Source organism: Podarcis erhardii (assembly GCF_964252035.2).
Source record: "Podarcis erhardii genome assembly, chromosome: 3".
NCBI lineage: Eukaryota > Metazoa > Chordata > Lepidosauria > Squamata > Lacertidae > Podarcis > Podarcis erhardii.
The window spans coordinates 120,127,247-120,145,638 of record NC_138507.1 but is presented as its reverse complement, the minus strand read 5'-3'; the positions used below and the strand labels follow the sequence as shown (position 1 = coordinate 120,145,638).

The following is an 18,392-nucleotide window of genomic DNA, read 5'->3' as shown; positions in this document are numbered from 1 at the left end:
AAGTCCCAGCCTGAAACCCTGTAGAGCTGCTGCCAGTCAGGATATCTGTTGTTGTTGTTGTTGTTGTTGTTGTTGCTGTTGTTGTTATATTTGATTATATCCTGCTTTCCCCCCCAGAACCAGGACTCCAGGTGGCTCACAAAAATGTAAACCTACACAGATAAGACGCAACTAGCTAAATATATATATATATATATATAAGGGGCAACTGTTAAAAAAGTCATTAAACTCTCTATGGGATTGAAGATACATAAAACGAAAGGGTTTAAGGTCAGTGAGAAGGAGGAGGGTTGGTTTGGGAAAATATTGGATTATTTGGGCAGGTTTGAACAATATGGGGCAATTAAAATGTTAAAAGTTAAATAAACCTTGTGGAGGGAGGAGGGTTAAGATGTAAAAATTGTACATATGGTTGATTTGAGTATGTTATTATTGAATATGTATACCCAATGTATCAGCCGCCTGGGGGTTTTCACTGTTCGTTTTCACTGCTTGTGTCTTGGTTGTTGGTAAAAAAGATTTTAAAAAAATTTAAAAACCCACAACTATCTATGGGATTAAAACAATGCAAAAAACACACACCCGTATCTACTAAAATACGGAAAGAAATAAAACTATAACAGAACCAGTGGGTCTGACGCAGTATAAGGCAGCTTTCAGTGTCCCTAACTTGTGAAGAATCTGACCTGCATCAATTCAATCTTATACTGTATCAGAAAAAAAAATTCGGCTAACGTACCCCCAAAATTGAGTAGGGCCCCACCTCTCTCTCTCTCTCTCTCTCTCTCTCTCTCTCTCTCCCTGTTCTCTCTTTCTTCCTGCCACCCCTGTTGCTTCCTCTAGGATGCCACGAAACGGGCCCAAGATTTATTGCCCTCTCCAACTGCTGACGTCTCCCTTGATTCCAAGAGCAAAAATCCAGCTTTTAAAAATTATTTTTCATTTGTCAGAGGAAAAGCAAATCCACGACGTAGGGCGGACGACAGCAGACGAGGCCGAGGCGGCGCTGCAAGTTTGTTTGCAGAGATTCCTGGGAGTAACATATATTGGATCGGGTCCGCTGGCTTCAGAACACCTGCCGACTCTTTTCCTAGAGGACGGACTGCATTAACTAAGGAGGACCTTGTTTATTCCCCTCTATCGCACCAGGATCTGAAAGCGCCCGCTTCCTCTTTCTCGCCCCTCCCTATATTCTCCTGACCTCTAACTTATCAGGGCGCCAAGAGGAAACCCGATCCTTCTGCAAGAGACTCAAGGTCACCCTCCTGAATTTGTCTCGCTGCCAAGGCATTCTTGCTGCGCCTTCAGGCTCAAGAACGGGTGTGTGTGAGTGTGTCGGCTGACAAAGCACTTTTGAGTCTCAGCCCAGACACCTACACCTCCGGGAAGTTCTCCGGATCCACTCCAAAAGACTCCGATCAGCTCTTTTGTTGCTTCTTACCAAGCAAGCAAGGGGGGGTCTGAGGAACCCTCCCACCCCTGAATTCTTCCAGCTGCTGCATGTAGTGATCAGGTGGGATTGCTATGAGGAATTATAACAAATATAGAGTAAGCCATCTGTGTCAGCAATGAAAGCATTGCGTTGACTGGGTTTAAACTATTTTGATATGGTTTTTGATCAATCCACACCTCTGCATCCCTGTTCCATTTCTCTTTCTTGACAAGTCCTGCCATTTGGGTTGCCAAATGCACATTCCCTTGTAGTTCTGTTCTTTCTTTACCCCAGAAATATGTGTGCTTAATTAGTTTTGGTACTTTAACTTTGTCCCCACGTGGGGCTTGTTGAAACACTCAGAAGAAATTTGATTGGTTCTTACGAACACTCTGTAAAAGATCTTTTGTGAATAAAACGACCTGGGCCAGGGGGTGGAGAGACAGAGATTATTATGTGCACCCTTCCCAGAGTCTTGCTGGTTCAAGCCTCTGGGTGTATTCTTATTAATCAGAGTTCAATCCTTCCTTTACTTTGAGAATGCATCACTGCAAAGCAAGCTCTCCTTAAAGAGGGAACTCTTATAACGACCAATGGTCCATCTGGCTCTGAATTGCTTGCACAGACTGGCAGCAGCTCTCTGAAGATTCAGGCAGAGGGCAGTCTTCCCCAGCCCTAGATTGAAAAGCTGGGGAATGAATCTGGGACCACTGAGATCATCAAACTGTTTGCGCAACTGCCCCAATGTGACTTCATTAGTGCAAAACAAACAGTTATAAGATGGCCACGGTCTGTGCCAAGGTGAGAGGGGTTAAAAGGTACCGGCAGAGGGGGACTTTGGGTTGCCCAAAAGAGCAGGAAAACAAACCTCAAAAAACAAAAAAAACAAAAAACAAACCCCACCAACAACCCATGAGAGAGATTTGAGATGCCTGGCTGAAACAAAACAACTTTACGGGAACTCTTTAATGAGCTGTAAATTGGGAGGGCTGTCACTCAATTAAAGGAACTCATAGCTGAATGAATTTTGCCTATGAATGAACACCTTTCTTTTAGAGTTGCATTTTTTGGTCCCAGAAGGAGCCATCACAAAAGAGGCCTTCCCTTCTGCATGAAAACAGAGGGTGCCTCTTCTCAGGTGTCACCTACCGCCAGCGAACGATGTTGGCAAGGAACTGCTGTCTCCTTACAAATTGTGGCTTACAGATCTGGAGCCCTGATCTCACTGCCTCTTTAATAATAATAATAATAATAATAATAATAATAATAATAATAATTTATGATTTATACCCCGCCCATCTGTTTCCCCAGCCACTCTGGGCGGCTGCCAAGAAAAGATTAAAAATACATTAAAACATCAGTCATTAAACACTTCCCTAAGCAGGGCTGCCTTCAAATGTCTTCTAAACATCAGATAGTTGTTTATTTCCTTGACATCTGATGGGAGGGCGTTCCACAGGGCGGGTGCCACCACCGAGAAGGCCCTCTGCCTGGTTCCCTGTAACCTCACTTCTTGCAGTGAGGGAACCGCCAGAAGGCCCTCGGAGCTGAACCTCAGTGTCCAGGCTAAACGATGGGGGTGGAGACGCTCCTTCAGGTATACTGGGCTGAGACTGTTAGGGCTTTAAAGGTCAGCTTTGAATTGTGTTCAGAAACATACTGGGAGCCAATGTTGTAACAGGCTTCCACTTCAAACCACAGTCACAACTGCTTGTGTACATGCAGGAAGACTCGGGTTCTAGTCAATAGTGAAACAGTGCTTCAGAGATACAAGCTATGAAGTCTCTACCTCAGACTTCACATCAGCTAGAATCTCTCTTCCGACCCAAACATGGTTGATGCTTCATGGTGTTTTCAATATTGTGCTCGGAGCCATCCACAGTTAATTATACAGTCGTACCTTCTCTAAGGTAGTCTATTTTAAAGTTTTTATGTGTTTATATGCCTATCACACTATTGTGGTATATTTCTTTAAATGTTTGTTTTGCTATTGGGATTGAAGTTCCATTTGTGTTTCTCTAGCTGGTCTCTGACCGTAATAAATTTCATGTTTATGTTCATATACAGTCATACCTCGGAAATCGAATGGGATCTGTTCCAGAGGTCCGTTCGACTTCCAAAACATTCAGAAACCAAGGCGCAGCTTCCGATTGGCTGTGGGAAGCTCCTGCAGCCAATCGGAAACCGCGTCGGATGTTCGGGTTCCAAAGAACGTTTGCAAACACTCGCTTCCGGGTTTGTGGCGTCCAGGAACCAAAACGTCCGATTCGCAAGGCATTCGCGAACCAAGGTACAACTCTTATTCATAATTATAAAAGTGTAGAATCATAGCTGACAGATTCTGCCAAAGTGGGACTCAGGAACTGAACTCAAACCCGAGGGGGCAAGCTTTCGTTTGGAAATGACCCTGTGTAACGTTCCGGCATTTCACCTTTAAGTAGTAGACCAGGAGCTCATTGAGAGCGGGATCCGCATTCAGATTCACCAGGAAGCACTTGTTATCGCCAACTTTGATCCCAGAAGACTGGAGAGAGATGCCAAGGCTTTCAAGCTGCTTTTGCCGCTCCTGCGCGAAGAAACAAAAATCTTACGAGAAAGCAGGGTTGGGGGATTGGGGAGGGATGATGGACTGGGTGAAGGCCAATAAACTGAAGTTAAAAGGTAAAAAAGCAGTAAAGGCGACTATGGGGTTGCAGCGCTCAACTTGCTTTTCAGGCAAAGGGAGCCGGCGTTTGTCCACAGACAGCTTTGCGGGTGATGTGTCCAGCAGGACTAAACCGCTTCTGATGCAACGAAACACTGTGACAGAAACCAGAGCGCGCGGAAATACGGTTTACCTTCCCGCTGCAGTGGTACCTATTTATCTACTTTAGACCACAGCACCATCCGCATCCCTAAACTGAAGTTAAATCCTGGCAAGACGGAGGGTCCTTCGGGTCAACCTGGTGCTCAGGTTTGGGAACCAGGGTACCGAGCAAGCAGGCACACAGGGGTACTTAGGGGTAAGCCTTAGTGGCAAGGGCCCATGCAGCGAGGGCCAATTCTGAACAGGGAGAGTATGGCCTCAGTGGTCCAACAAGCTCCAGATTAGATTACTACAATGCACTCTACATGGGGCTAACCTTGAAGGTGGAAGCTTCAGCTAGCACAGAATGCTTCTGCCTGGTTATGGTAAAGGTAAAGGGACCCCTGACCATTAGGTCTGGTCGTGGCTGACTCTGGGGTTGTGGCGCTCATCTCGCTTTATTGGCCGAGGGAGCCAGCGTACAGCTACCGGGTCATGTGGCCAGCACAACTAAGCCGCTTCTGGTGAACCAGAGCAGCGCACGGAAACGGCGTTTACCTTCCTGCCAGAGCGGTACCTATTTATCTACTTGCACTGGTGTGCTTTCGAACTGCTAGGTTGGCAGGAGCAGGGACTGAGCAACGGGAGCTCACCTCGTCGCAGGAATTCAAACCGCCAACCTTCTGATCAGAAAGTCCTAGGCTCTGTGGTTTAACCCACAGCGCCACCTGCGTCCCTCTGCCTGGTTATGGTACAGAGAGGCAAAAAGTGACCTTATAACCGATATTCCCAAGACGTAGAAGCTATTGAGTTCTACTCAAGAAGTTAGTATAATAAATAATAATATTTTTTTATTTATACCCCGCCCTTTCCGGTTTAAAAGCCAGGCTCAGGGCAGCTAACAGCAAATATAAAGCATTGATTAAAATACGACTTAAAAGCAGCATAAAACAGCATAAAACACAACCTAGAATGCAGCATCAATATCAATAAAATTCAAAAATTTCAGGGATCATTTCAGGGGCGGGGGACCCAGTAAGTAGACATCAAATGATCACCAGGGCAAACTGGCCAAGTTGGTCCTACTAGGGCCAGCACAGAGACCAGGGACAAATTTAAATGTGGGGTCCCAGAAAGGGGCTCTTCATAGAAGAGGAAAGGGAAAAGGGAATAGAGGATCAGGCTAATTCAAATTGAAGGCCAGGCGGAGTAGCTCTGTCTTACAAGCCCTGCGGAAGGAGATCTAGCGTAAAATGTACTAAATGACTACAAAGCAGTGCCTTCACCAGGACTCACTCTCCAAATTTATGATTTGGGGATGAGGCCCAACTCATCCTCCTGCGAGGAGGGCTAGCAAGAAGAGGGAACCTGATGCATGCAGGGCACTCTTGGTGGTGTCCCCTCCTCTGTGGAACTCCCTCCCAGGGGGATGTAAATGGTTCTTCTACATTTATCCAGTTGAGAGTTTTATGAGGTTTTTCCACTGCTGGTTTTAACGACGGTCTGCAATATGTAATCTTCGCCTTTACCATCATTTTTGCATAATTCTATTATCGTTTGCCACCTCCCCTTTGGGGAGAGAGATCGGATTACAAATCGGAAATAACAAACGAACGAACAAAACAAACAAGGTAGTATCTAGTCCACGAAAGCTAATGCCGTAATAAATCTGTTTGCCAGTAAACACGTCCTTTGATTCTGAAAACAGTAATAATCTCCCTTGGAAAACAGCCACCCCAGGAATTAAGCAAAGACCCATTTGGAGAGTATGAATTGGCCAGCTTACCCCAAAATACCATAAAGTCATGTGAAGGGATTATTTGAGTGAGGAACGCGCCTCTCATTCTGCACCCCCAGCCCTCCTCAAAACAGAAATACGGACCTGTGCGATTTCCTCTGTTTTCCTCAGTTTCTCCTCCCAGGTCACAGTCATCTCCTGGATAAGTTTCTCAGACTCCTCCAAGCGGTCTTTCAGTTCTGGAGACTTCATAGCCTGTGAAGTCGCAGAAAGGAAAGGGGAGAGAAAGCATGAGAATGAATATTTCTCGGAAATACCACTGTTTAAGGCTGGGTGTGTGGGGGGGCTCCCAGCTCTCTTATCACTGTGATCCGAGTTATTGAGAAAAGGAACCAAAGATGCTGTGCTCAGGAATCGGCAGCCGTGATGCGTGAGGTTTTAGCTGAGGGCACCGGCATGGGAAAAGAACCAACCTTGCAAAACTTGACCTTATTAGTGCAAAACAAACAGTTATAAGATGGCCAAGGTCTGTGCCAAGATGAGAGGAGTTAAAAGGTACCGGCAGAGGGGGACTTTGGGTTGCCCAAAAGAGCAGGAAAACAAACCTAAAAAAACAACCCCACCAACAACCCGTGAGAGAGATTTGAGATGCCTGGCTGAAACAAAACAACTTTACGGGAACTCTTTAATGAGCTGTAAATTGGAGGGCTGTCACTCAATTAAAGGAACTCATAGCTGAATGAATTTTGCCTATGAAAGAACACCTTTTTTAAAGAGTTGCATTTATCGGTCCCAGAAGGAGCCATCACGAAAGAGGTCTTCGCTTCTGCATGAAAACAGAGGGTGCCTCGTCTTAGCTGTCATCTACCGCCAGCAAACGATGTTGGCAAGGAACTAAATATATTTACAAAATCTGGTGCAGGTCTTTGCTGACAGTTACCGTATTTTTCGCTCCATAAGACGCACCTAGTTGTTAGAGGAGTAAAGCGGGAAAGCCCCGTTTTTGCGGGGATCATCTCACAGTTGTGCAACTTCTTTTGCAAAGGGGAAAAGCCCCCTTTTTTGAGGATCAGTTCAAAGTTGTTGAGCTTACTTTGCAAAGGGGAAAAAATCCTGTTTTTATGGGGTTCAACTCAAAGTTCTGCAGCTTCTTTAGGAAAGGAAAGGGATCCCTTTCTACAGTTTCCAGACAGATAATCTAATCAGCCAGTCACATGTCGCTGGGGAAACAAACGGCCTCCATCTGCAGAACATTCAACAATGGAGGCCTGGGCAAGGGGCCGGAAAGGGAGCCAGCGATCGACCACACATTCGCTCCATAAGACGCACAGACATTTCCCCTTACCTTTAAGGAGGAAAAAAAATGTGTCTTATGGAGCGAAAAATACGGTAAATCAGTCCATTAGAAAAAACAGAAGTTCAATTTAATGGGCTAACTTGGCACCGCAGGACCAAGGAAACTCATTCCAGGCAGAAGACCCACCTCGGCTTTGGTGAGCTGTTCCCTGAGTTTCTCCACTTCCTCCCGCAGTTCCCGGATGATCCGGGCGTTGGGGTCTTCATTCACCACGGCGTGGTTGACGATGTTCTTGGCCCGGTCGGCGTACCGCAAGGTGGAGAGGGTCTCATCGTAATTATCTGCCGCAGGGCTCACTGTAGCGACCATAGCGGTTTTGCTGTTGCCGCCGAGGCTGTCCTGGGAAGTGACGTCAGTGGTTAAGAACGTGGGCAATTTTGCACACTTTGGACAACAGAGGGAACAGATTTCTTGCAGAAGGAACTCGTCCTCCGCTCCACTTGACACACGTTTTGCTACGCACAAGTAAACCCCCCAAATACCTATGTCGGCTGGTAAAGGTAAAGGGGCCCCTGACCATTAGGTCCAGTCATGGACGTCTCTGGGGTTGCAGCGCTCATCCCACTTTATTGGCCGAGGGAGCCGGCATACAGCTTCCGGGTCATGTGGCCAACTAAGCTTCTGGCAAACCAGAGCAGCGCACGGAAGCGCCGTTTACCTTCCCACTGGAGTGGTACCTACTTATCTACTTGCACTTTGGTGTGCTTTCAAACTGCTAGGTTGGCAGGAGCTGGGACCGAGCAACGGGAGCTCACCCTGTCGCGGGGATTCAAACCACCAACCTTCTGATCGGCAAGTCCTAGGCTCTGTGGTTTAACTCACAGTGCCACCCGTGTCCCATTATGTCGGCTGAAGAGCAGCCAATTTCTATATCCACCCATTTTGGCAAATAGCTTGTGGTTTTCAACCTTAGAACAAAGGAGCAGCCTTGTCCAAGAAAGTCCAGCATCTGCACTTTGGAACTCCCTGCCAATTGATATCAGGCAACTGCCTTTGCTGTGCTATTTTCCGCCTCTGCCGAAAACGCTTTTGTTTAAGCTGGCCTACCGGGACATTTACGTTTGATGTGCATTTTAGTGTTTAATTTGTTTTGTAATGAAGATCCTTAAAACTTCTGGTTTTCTGAAAGATTAATGGTCTCGTTAGATAGCAAAATTCATGTTAAATTGCTGTTTTAGGGTTCAGTTACAGATAGGTAGCCGTGTTGGTCTGCCATAGTCAAAACAAAATAAAAAAATTCCTTCCAGTAGCACCTTAAAGACCAACTAAGTTAGTTCTTGGTATGAGTTTTGGCACACGAAAGCTCATACCAAGAACTAACTTAGTTGGTCTTTAAGGTGCTACTGGAAGGAATTTTTTTATGCTGTTTTAGGGGTTGTCTTTAAAAGTCTGGAACGGATGAATCCTTTTTGCATTACTTTCTATGGGAAAGCACGCCTTGGTTTTGGAACGCTTTGGTTTTGGAACGGACTTCCGGAACAGATTAAATTTGAGTACCAAGGTACCACTGTACTGATCTTTCTGGCTGACAGCTGCCCTCCAGGATGTGAGCAAGAGAAAGGGCTTTGCTTCTAACGGGAGATGCTGGAAGGGTACGTGGGCAGACTTGAACCCAGAGCCTTCTGCAAGTAAAGCATGTTTCCCACGACTGAGCAATCCTCCCTCTCGCCATGTTGGACTTTTTGGAGCTGGCCAACCTGAGTGGAAGAATCCGCAATCAGAAAGAGGAGGAACACCAAGAAGATTGGAAGAAATTGAAAGATTATCTAGCTAAATATTGTAATATAAGATAATTAGAAGTCACTTGAAAGTCTCAAATAGGCTTAGGATTTGCAATTCTGGTTCTAAACGCAGCATAAGGAGTCTCTATAGTATATTGTATTTTAAAATGGGGTTTCAGAGATTTTAGGGGTTTTTGAATGTCTTATGTAGATTTTTCAATTTCATTGTTCTGTATGGGACAATGACAATAAAGATATCGTATCGTATCGATTAGAATGAGTTGTAAAGTATTATGGATTTAGACAAATAAGAAAAGAGAAGAAGACAGTAAATCGAAGGAGTTAATTTTATTAGAAAGATGATTTTGGAGAACTGTTACAAGGTGATACAATGAAAATTCACGATGAAAGTTAAAATGGGTTTTAGAAGTAATAAGTGTTTATATTTTTCTTTCTCTTTTCTTTTAGTACTGTAATGTGTTTTCCTTTGTGTGTTTTATATGTTATATTTGTCATAAAGGTGTAAAATCAATAAAATAATTGGTTTTTTAAAAAATCCTCCCTCTCGCCTGGCGTGCTTTGGAAGGGAGCTGCACAACGGCGATGTTGGGTTGCGGTGGAGAGCAATCGCAGCCAAAACAAGGTGCAGGGAAAAGGCTGAGGGATCTGCACACTTTGCCTGCGAAATCTAGGTCACGCGTCGCCATTGGGCATCATTAACATTGTTTTTATCTCTGCCTCCCCCCTCCCCCCCCATCCCTACCACTCCTAATTGTTTTGCTGAATTTAAGCTTTCCATAACAACCCTCATTAAATCCAGGGGGGCAGCGGTGAGAACGGCTGGTTCGGATGTGGGAAAACGCAGGTTCGGACCTGAGGCAAGTGACTTATCGGCCCAATCTAGGCCCAAGGGGATGGGGGCGGAAAAAAAGGAGGTAGCTCTGTCTGCTTGGAGGAAGGGATAGAGATGGAGTGGAAAGGGCTCATAGCCACAGCTTTTCTCTACGCAAGGCGTGCGGGAAATTTGCAAAATCTGGTGCGGGTCTTTTTCCCTCCCTCTTCCATAGCACTGTAATAACTCGTGGACTTCCAGGGAAGCCAAAGATTCAGAACAAATAATAATTTATAATAATAATTTATTATTTATACCCCGCCCATCTGGCTGAGTTTTCCCAGTCACTCTGGGCAGCTTCCAATCGAGTGTTAAAAACAGTACAGCACGAAATATTAAAAACTTCCCTACACAGGGCTGCCTTCAGATGTCTTTTAAAAATAAGATAGCTGCTTATTTCCTTGACAACCGATGGGAGGGCGTTCCACAGGGCGGGCGCCACCACCGAGAAGGCCCTCTGCCTGGTTCCCTGTAACCTCACTTGTCGCAACGAGGGAACTGCCAGAAGGCTCTCAGCGCTGAATCTCAGTGTCTGGGCAGAACGATGGAGGTGGAGACGCTCCTTCAGGTATACAGGACAGAGGCCGTTTAGGGCTTTAAAGGTCAGCACCAACGCTTTGAATTGTGCTCGGAAACGTACTGGGAGCCAATGCAGATCTCTCAGGACCGGTGTTATGTGGTCCCGGTGGCCTCCCCCAGTCTAGCTGCCGCATTCTGGATTAATTGCAGTTTCCGGGCCACCTTCAAAGGTAGCCCCACAAAGAAAAGGACTTATTCACGCAGCAAATAGTTGGACTGTGGAACTCCCTGCCACAGGAGACAGTGAAAGCCAACGGACTGGGATGAATTTGAAAGAGGATTGAACAGATCCACGGAGGAGGGCTATCAAAGGCTATTAACCTCCAAGCCATCCAGGTTTTTTTAAAACCTTCCCACAAGCATCATCCCGGTGGAGTACAGGGTCAGATTTAAGGTGCTGGTTTTGACCTTTAAAACCCTATATGGCCTAGGACCCTTGTACCTATGGAACCGCTTCTCCCAGTCTGCCCCATGGAGGACCTTAAGGTCCATAAATAGCAACACCCTAGTGGTCCCTGGCCCTAAAAAAGTTAGATTGGCTTCAACCAGAGCCAGGGCCTTCTCAACACTGGCTCCGGCCTGGTGGAACGCTCTGTCTCATGAGACCAGGGTATAAATAAAAATTATTATTATTATCCACACCACCACCCCAAGGCCAACTTGAAGGAAAATTTTAAAAGGGTCTTCCTCATTTCCCTGAAAACTGTATCAAGAGTAGCTAGTTCTCCGAGTTCCCGGTAACCTGAGTGCCACTACTCGGAAGGCCCTGCTCAATTTAATTGCTGCCTTTTATTGTGTTCTAAGCTGTCCTGGAGCCTTCTTCGGAGACATGCAACGGGCTACAAATCAGGTTTTGTTTAGCTTTTAACCAATAAAACCCCGGAAGCTGTAGTTCTGCAGCAAGCAGAGGGTATTTCGGATCAGGAGAAGAGGGAGAAGGGTAGGCAAAATGGAGAGCTATGACTCTAAGCCCCTCCACCCGAGAAAGTTGCCCAAGATTTCACCTCTAAACAGGGGGTAAACAATCAAAGCTAATGAAATACTTGAGGCAGGTACAGAACTGAATAATTGTGCAACATGACTAAGCCGGCCAGCTATGTGCTGGCACCAAAACACTGGCAAGAAGCGAAAGGAACTGAGGAATCCAGAGGGGTGCGTGTTTTTCTCCCGCCCGCCCGCCGCATAAAACCAGTGCCTAGGTTAAGAAAGAAAGAAAGAAAGAAAACATTGTATTTATGTGGATTAAATGGAATTATCTGAAGGTAGCCCTGTTTGATACTTTTGAATTATGGTGCTGGAGGAAACTCTTGAGAGTCCCACGGACTACAAGAAGATCAAACCTCTCCATTCTGAAGGAAATCAGCCCTGAGTGCTCATTGGAAGGACAGATCCTGAAGCTGAGGCTCCAAGACTTTGGCCACCTCATGAGAAGAGAAGACTCCCTGGAAAAGACCCTGATGTTGGGAAAGATGGAGGGCACAAGGAGAAGCGGACGACAGCGGACGAGATGGTAGGACAGTGTTCTCGAAGCTACCAGCATGAGTTTGACCAAACTGCGGGAGGCAGTGGAAGACAGGAGTGCCTGGCGTGCTCTGGTCCAGGGGGTCAAGAGGCGGCGGACACGACTAAACAATCAGGCAGCTTCACTGAGCCCTTGCCAACATTCTGTTCAAACTCCTGCCTGGTGAAGTTGACAACCATATGTCAGGAGTGCTCTGATGGTGTTTCCTGCTTGGCAGGGGGTTGGACTCGATGGCCCTTGTGGTCTCTTCCAACTCTATGATTCTATGATTCTAAGTTACACTTTTGCAACAGCAGCCGTCGAGCCAGACGTCTTTCCCGGAACATGGAGGCACCCTGCATCTGTGGCATTTTGCATGGCCTCATCCAACCCTTCCCCCTTTGACCTGCGGTTGGCACGTGTTTCGCGACTGCCTCCCTCTTGCAGACTGGAAGCAAAGGGCTAATCTCTGAAGTCAGCAGTGATGACACGATGCAAATTTGGGTTACGAAAGGTTAAGAACTCATTATGAAAATAAAATGGTGTGTGTGTGTGTGTGTGTGTGTGTGTGTACTGCTGTTTAAGTAAACAGACTCAGAACCAGCCTGCCTATTGACTACGAACAAAGTGAAATGGGAAGCCACAAAAAAGGGAGAACGGAGAGATACTACTATTTATTTCTTTTGTGAACTTCTTCCTATGAAGCATTGGTATGGTGTAGGGGTTAGAGTGTTGGACAAGGACACTGGGAGGCCAGGGTTCAAATCCTCACTCACCCAGTACGTTTCCAAGCACAGTTCAAAGTGTTGGTGCTGACCTTGAAAGCCCTAAACGGCCTCAGCTCAGTATCCCTGAAGGAGAGTCTCCACCTCCATCGTTCTGCCCAGACACTGAGATCCAGTGCCGAGGGCCTTCTGGCGGTTCCCTCATTGCGAGAAGTAAAGCTACAGGGAACCAGGCAGAGGGCCTTCTCAGTAGTGGCACCCGCCCTGTGGAACGCCCTCCCACCAGATGTCAAAGAGAAAAGTAACTATCAAACTTTTAGAAGACATCTTAAGGCAGCCCTGTTTAGGGAAGCTTTTAATGTTTAATAGGTTATTGTATTTTAGTGTTCTGTGGGAAGCCGCCCAGAGTGGCTGGGGAAATCCATCTTTGGAGCATATTTCACAATGCATTTTTTTTTAATTTAAAAAAAAAACACAATAAAAAAAAATAAAAGCAAAAGAAAGTATAAAGTTCTGCCTCTGGGGAAAAGAGAACCAACAGCTCACAGAACCAGAGAGGCTGCTGCTTCCTGCTGAAGTTTGTGACTTGCAAGTTTTTGCTCTTATTATTATTTTTAATGCCTTTATATCCCACCAAGTTGGGCTTCAAGGCAGCTTACAGCATTTAAAAACAGCATTATAAAACGCAAAGCAAAAACAAACAAACAAACAAACAGGTTGGAATAATTGAAATACATTAGGAAACACGCTCAGAACAAGCAGTTAAGTACAGTTTGCCTAAGGAGCAGCCCAGCGATCAGCATCACCTGCATCTTAATTTCCTGAACAGCAGAAGGATAACCAGCAGAAGGATAACAAGGAGGGAGCCAGTCTGGCCTCTCTTGGGAGGGAATTCCACAGGGGGCAGCCACAAAAAAGGCTCTGTCTTGTGTCACTACCAGGTTTGGTTCAGATGTCGATTGGACCTAGAGAAGCTGCTCACCTGATATAATCGCATGAGCACTGTTCCAGACTATTTTTCATTCTCATGTACATTATATCAATTCTAAAGAAAGATTCAAGGACTTTCAGGGACTTCAGTTTGATAGTTTTGATGTTTTGCATTATTTCATAAAGTTTTCTATACTGTATTTGTTTTTGGCCATCGTGTTGCTTTCGATATTGCTGACACCTGAGGACCTGGGCGGATTCGTACAGGGAGATGCATCCCTCCTTTTTTCCAACAGGCTTTTCCATTTATTTTTTAAAAAAGGCCCTAAAACAGCCACGTCTTGTGCCCTGACAAGCAGAAGCACTGAGAAGGAGGGTGGGAGGAATGGGAACTGAATGATGAGAAACATGCCAATGTAAAAAGAGCTTGTCAGATCGGGCTGGGGCCAATCAGAGGCCTTTGCGAGGCCAGCAAACAGGATCTGAGCACAATTTCACTCTCCTCTCCTGTGTTTTCCAGCAGTTGGGGTTCAGAGACATTGCTGCAGAGCTAGTAGCCATCAATAGTCCTCTCCTCCCTTTGTCTCATCCTCTTTTAAAGTCATCCAAGCTGGTCACCATTGTTGTCTCCTGTGATTTAAGGCTGAGACTTCTCACGCTCTCTCACCTGAAACTTCAAATGACCGTTCGACTTACTTTGAGGAGCCAGGTGAGCACCGAGTCGCGGTACGGGACAAACTTGTTCTTATTTTTCCCGGCGGCCTGATCCGCGAGGGCAGAAATGACCAACCCGAGAGTCGTGAGGGACCTGCATGGGGGAGAAAACATTTTGAAATCACATGTAGCATCATCTGGAAGACAACTTCCAAAGCTTAGCAGCATCTGACCTAGTCAAACGGCAACATATGAGCTTCACATAACTGGAATCTTGCTTTTAGCAACAAACCTCTCCCATGCAGCACTAGTAAAGGTAAAGGGAACCCTGACCATTAGGTCCAGTTGTGGCCGACTCTGGGGTTGCGGCGCTCATCTCACTTTATTGGCCGAGGAAGCCAGTGTACAGCTTCCGGGTCATGTGGCCAACATGACTAAGCCGCTTCTGGCAAACCAGAGCAGCGCACGGAAACGCCATTTACCTTCCCGCCAGAGCGGTACCTATTTATCTACTTGCACTTTGACGTGCTTTCAAACTGCTAGGTTGGCAGGAGCAGGGACCGAGCAACGGGAGCTCACCCCATCACAGGGATTCGAACCACTGACCTTCTGATCGGCAAGTGCTAGGCTCAGTGGTTTAACCCACAACACCACCTGCATCCATTATGATGGGATTAGGAATACCCAAAACAGACATAATACAGTGGTACCTTGGTTTACGAACTTAATCCGTTCCGGAAGTCCGTTCTTAAACCAAAGCGTTCTTAAACCAAGGCGTGCTTTCCCATAGCAGCGGGGGACTCAATTTATAAATGGAACACACTCAACAGGAAGTGGAACATGTTCTGCTTCCAAGGCAAAGTTCACAAACCAAAACACCTACTTCCGGGTTTGCAGCGTTCTTAATCCAAGTTGCTCATAAACCAAGCTGTTCTTAAACCAAGGTACCACTGTATTTGCCAAGGTCAATATGGAGCAATACGGTTAAAATAAAATAAAAGACACAGGAAGAAACACTTGCGCCTCGTATTAAATGTGTCAACACAAATTGAAGTTAAAAATATTGTAGATGGGACAAGATTGGATTGCAATTGGATTGAATAATATTTTGGAAGCAGGATGAAAGGGAACTATTAAACCTTGGAATCTAGCGCACGGGGGGGGGCACCTAAATTGTTTAATTGGCTATATGGTATTTGAACTGGTATTGTAATTCGGTATGGCTATATTAAGGCTTATATTGGACTTTTGTAATTGAAAACTAATAAAAGCTATTTATGTTTTTTAAAAAGGAAAAGTTAAGGATTTCTTCACACAATTCATCTCTCCACCACACACACCTGCCATCCACAAAAGCAAAATAAATTCAGCCCAGAGACCCATTCTAACTACCCTAATCCAGGTATCAAAAGTGGGCATTTCTGCTCCTGTGAGATCAAGTGCACTGATCCTGCTACAGTGGTGCCTCGCAAGACGAAATTAATCCGTTCCGTGAGGCTCTTCGTACAGCAGTTTTTTCATCTTGCGAAGCAAGCCCATTGACAGCTTAGCGGATTAGCGCTATCAGCGGTTTAGCGGCTTTTAGCGGATCAGCTGATAAGCGGCTTAGCGGCTTAGGAAAAGGGGGGGAGGGGGAAAACCTGCAGGAACTCGCAAGATGTTTCGTCTTGCGAAGCAAGCCTATAGGGAAATTCGTTTTGCGAAGCGCCTCCAAAACGGAAAACCCTTTCATCTAGCGGGTTTTCCGTCTTGCGAGGCGTTCGTCTTGCGGGGCACCACTGTACGTGCTTTCGTCTCTTACTGCTATTCTCGTGGATTAATGGAATGCGCTGGGTCACGCAAACCCCTTCCCATTATTCATCCCTTTAGCACCCTATGAACCCAAGATTTTACTTGTTGATGTTGCTTCCTTCCTTCAGCCGGTCACCCGCAGCCCCGGTCTTGGTGGCTCTTTCGCTGCCCGCCAGATCAACTAGGCTCAATTTGCCCACCTTCTCGCCAGACGTCTGCGGAACAAAGAGCGGGGAGTTAGCCCGGAAACGCAGCTCCTGAACTCAGGCCCAAGCGACACGGTTCAGGGCACCTCCGCTTTCGGTGGAAAAAGCCAAGGGAGGATGCTTCGGGAAATGGTTGAAGGGGAAGAAAACTGCGGCACCAAAGGGATTGTGAGTGCATTTATTTATTTGACATTATGCAAACTGCTCAATTGCAGAAGCAGTGACCATATTTTTCCGTGTATGACACGCCCCCATGTATTACACGCCCCCTACTTTTGGGGACTCAAATTTACAGTGGTGCCTCGCAAGACGAAAATAATTCGTTCCGCGAGTCTCTTCGTCTTGCAGTTTTTTCGTCTTGCGAAGCACGGCCATTAGCGGCTTAACGGATTAGCGCTATTAGCGGCTATTAGCAGCTTAGCGGCTAAGTGGCTATTAGCGGCTTAGCAGGTTAGAAAAAGGGGGGGGAGGGAAAAAACTCGCAAGACTTGCAAGACGTTTTCGTCTTGTGAAGCAAGCCCATAGGGAAATTCGTCTTCCGAAGCGCCTTGAAAAACGGAAAACCCTTTCGTCTAGCGGGTTTTTCGTCTTGCGAGGCATTCATCTTGCGGGGCACCACTGTATGAAAATGGGGGAAGATGACCCCTGTTTTTCAACATTATTTTAGAGTACAAAAAGTAGTCTTATACACGGAAAAGTATGGTAGGTCAGGGGCTTCCAAAGGGAGAGGTGGGATTATCGTGAGAGGGGGTGCTAAGAGGCAAGGCTGGAGGGAATCATGTTCGTATGTTTTGTTTAATTAGATAAATGAAATCATTTTAATTCAATTTTGAATAAACATACAATTAATTGCCACAGCTTTGAATTTTAATGTGTGTATGTATATACATATACATTTATATATACACGCGCGCGCGCACACACACACACACATATATATATAAAATTAAATTTTCTGTATTACAATTTAAAATACTCATTTTACATCCTTAAGATATCAGTGACTTCCCTTCTCTTTCCGTGGTTCATTTTACATATCATAAATCCCTGCACATTTTACAAAAACTATACCATTCCATTATTGCATCCATCAAAACTTATTTACACTGTTGAATTTATCTTAATGCTGCCAGCGTTTTCAGCTGTACACAATTATTTCCCATGAAATGAAAGGAAATTTATTATGGTCCCAGACCAGATTCACATACCGTACCAAGCGAACATAAAACACAATAGAATTAAGTTTGAATTAACCATCAAATATAACAATAAACAATACGAATACATTTTCCAATCTACCTTAAACGCATGTTCTTGTTCTCTTATTCTATACGTTAAAAATATAGACATTAACATTATTATCCTCCTTAGTGGGTTATGCAAACCTCTATTTGAAAGATGCTTTTTATAGGCTAGGGGGCCCTGAGGATGAGTTTGTGGAACCAGGAGGGCAGTGGCCCCCCAAAAAATGAACATCACAGTTGAGTGGAGATTTGAACCCTGATCTCCCAGGTCCTAGTCTGACACTCTAAGCCAGTGGTTCTCTGCCTTGGGTCCCCAGATATTGTTGGACTACAACTCCCATCATCCATGACCACTGCTCCTGATAGCTATGGATGATGGGAGCTGTAGTCCAATAACAGGTTGAGGTTGAGAAAAGCTGCTCTAACCACAACACAGCATTTGTATACTCTGTGTTGTATGTTAGCCCCCTGTTTCTGTGCAAAGCCTGTTAAACTGAGCGCATAACATGCGGTTTCTTGACTTAGGATAAAGCGAGCACACCAGTTCCACTGGTGTCATCCAGATATTTTGGGCTGCAACTTCCGTTTGCCCCAGAAACTGTAAAGACCCCCACAGTATGTGGGGCACCACTCCTCTGAAGAGACCAGAAGTGCATACTGTATCTTTTGCTCTATAAGACACACCAGACCATAAGACACACCTAGTTTTTGGAGGAGGAAAACAAGAAAAAAAAATATTCTGAATCTCAGAAGCCAGAACAGCAAGAGGGATCACTGCACAGCGATCCCTCTTACTGTTCCGGCTTCTGGGATAGCTGCGCAGCCTGCATTTGCTCC

The 18,392-nt window shown here is 45.7% G+C and overlaps 1 protein-coding gene across 1 annotated transcript in view; it reads right to left on the bottom strand.

Annotated features, from left to right (window-relative positions):
• The window catches only part of KIF13B (kinesin family member 13B), a 191,009-nt gene that overhangs the window by 89,939 nt on the left and 82,678 nt on the right, over positions 1 to 18,392 (bottom strand). The window contains exons 9-13 of the mRNA XM_081855981.1: positions 16,208 to 16,320; positions 14,357 to 14,468; positions 7,439 to 7,651; positions 6,100 to 6,210; positions 3,808 to 3,998 (exon numbers count right to left, since the gene is read on the bottom strand). Of these exons, the coding sequence (XP_081712107.1) occupies positions 3,808 to 3,998; positions 6,100 to 6,210; positions 7,439 to 7,651; positions 14,357 to 14,468; positions 16,208 to 16,320 (740 nt within the window). The remainder of the gene's footprint in view (positions 1 to 3,807; positions 3,999 to 6,099; positions 6,211 to 7,438; positions 7,652 to 14,356; positions 14,469 to 16,207; positions 16,321 to 18,392) is intronic.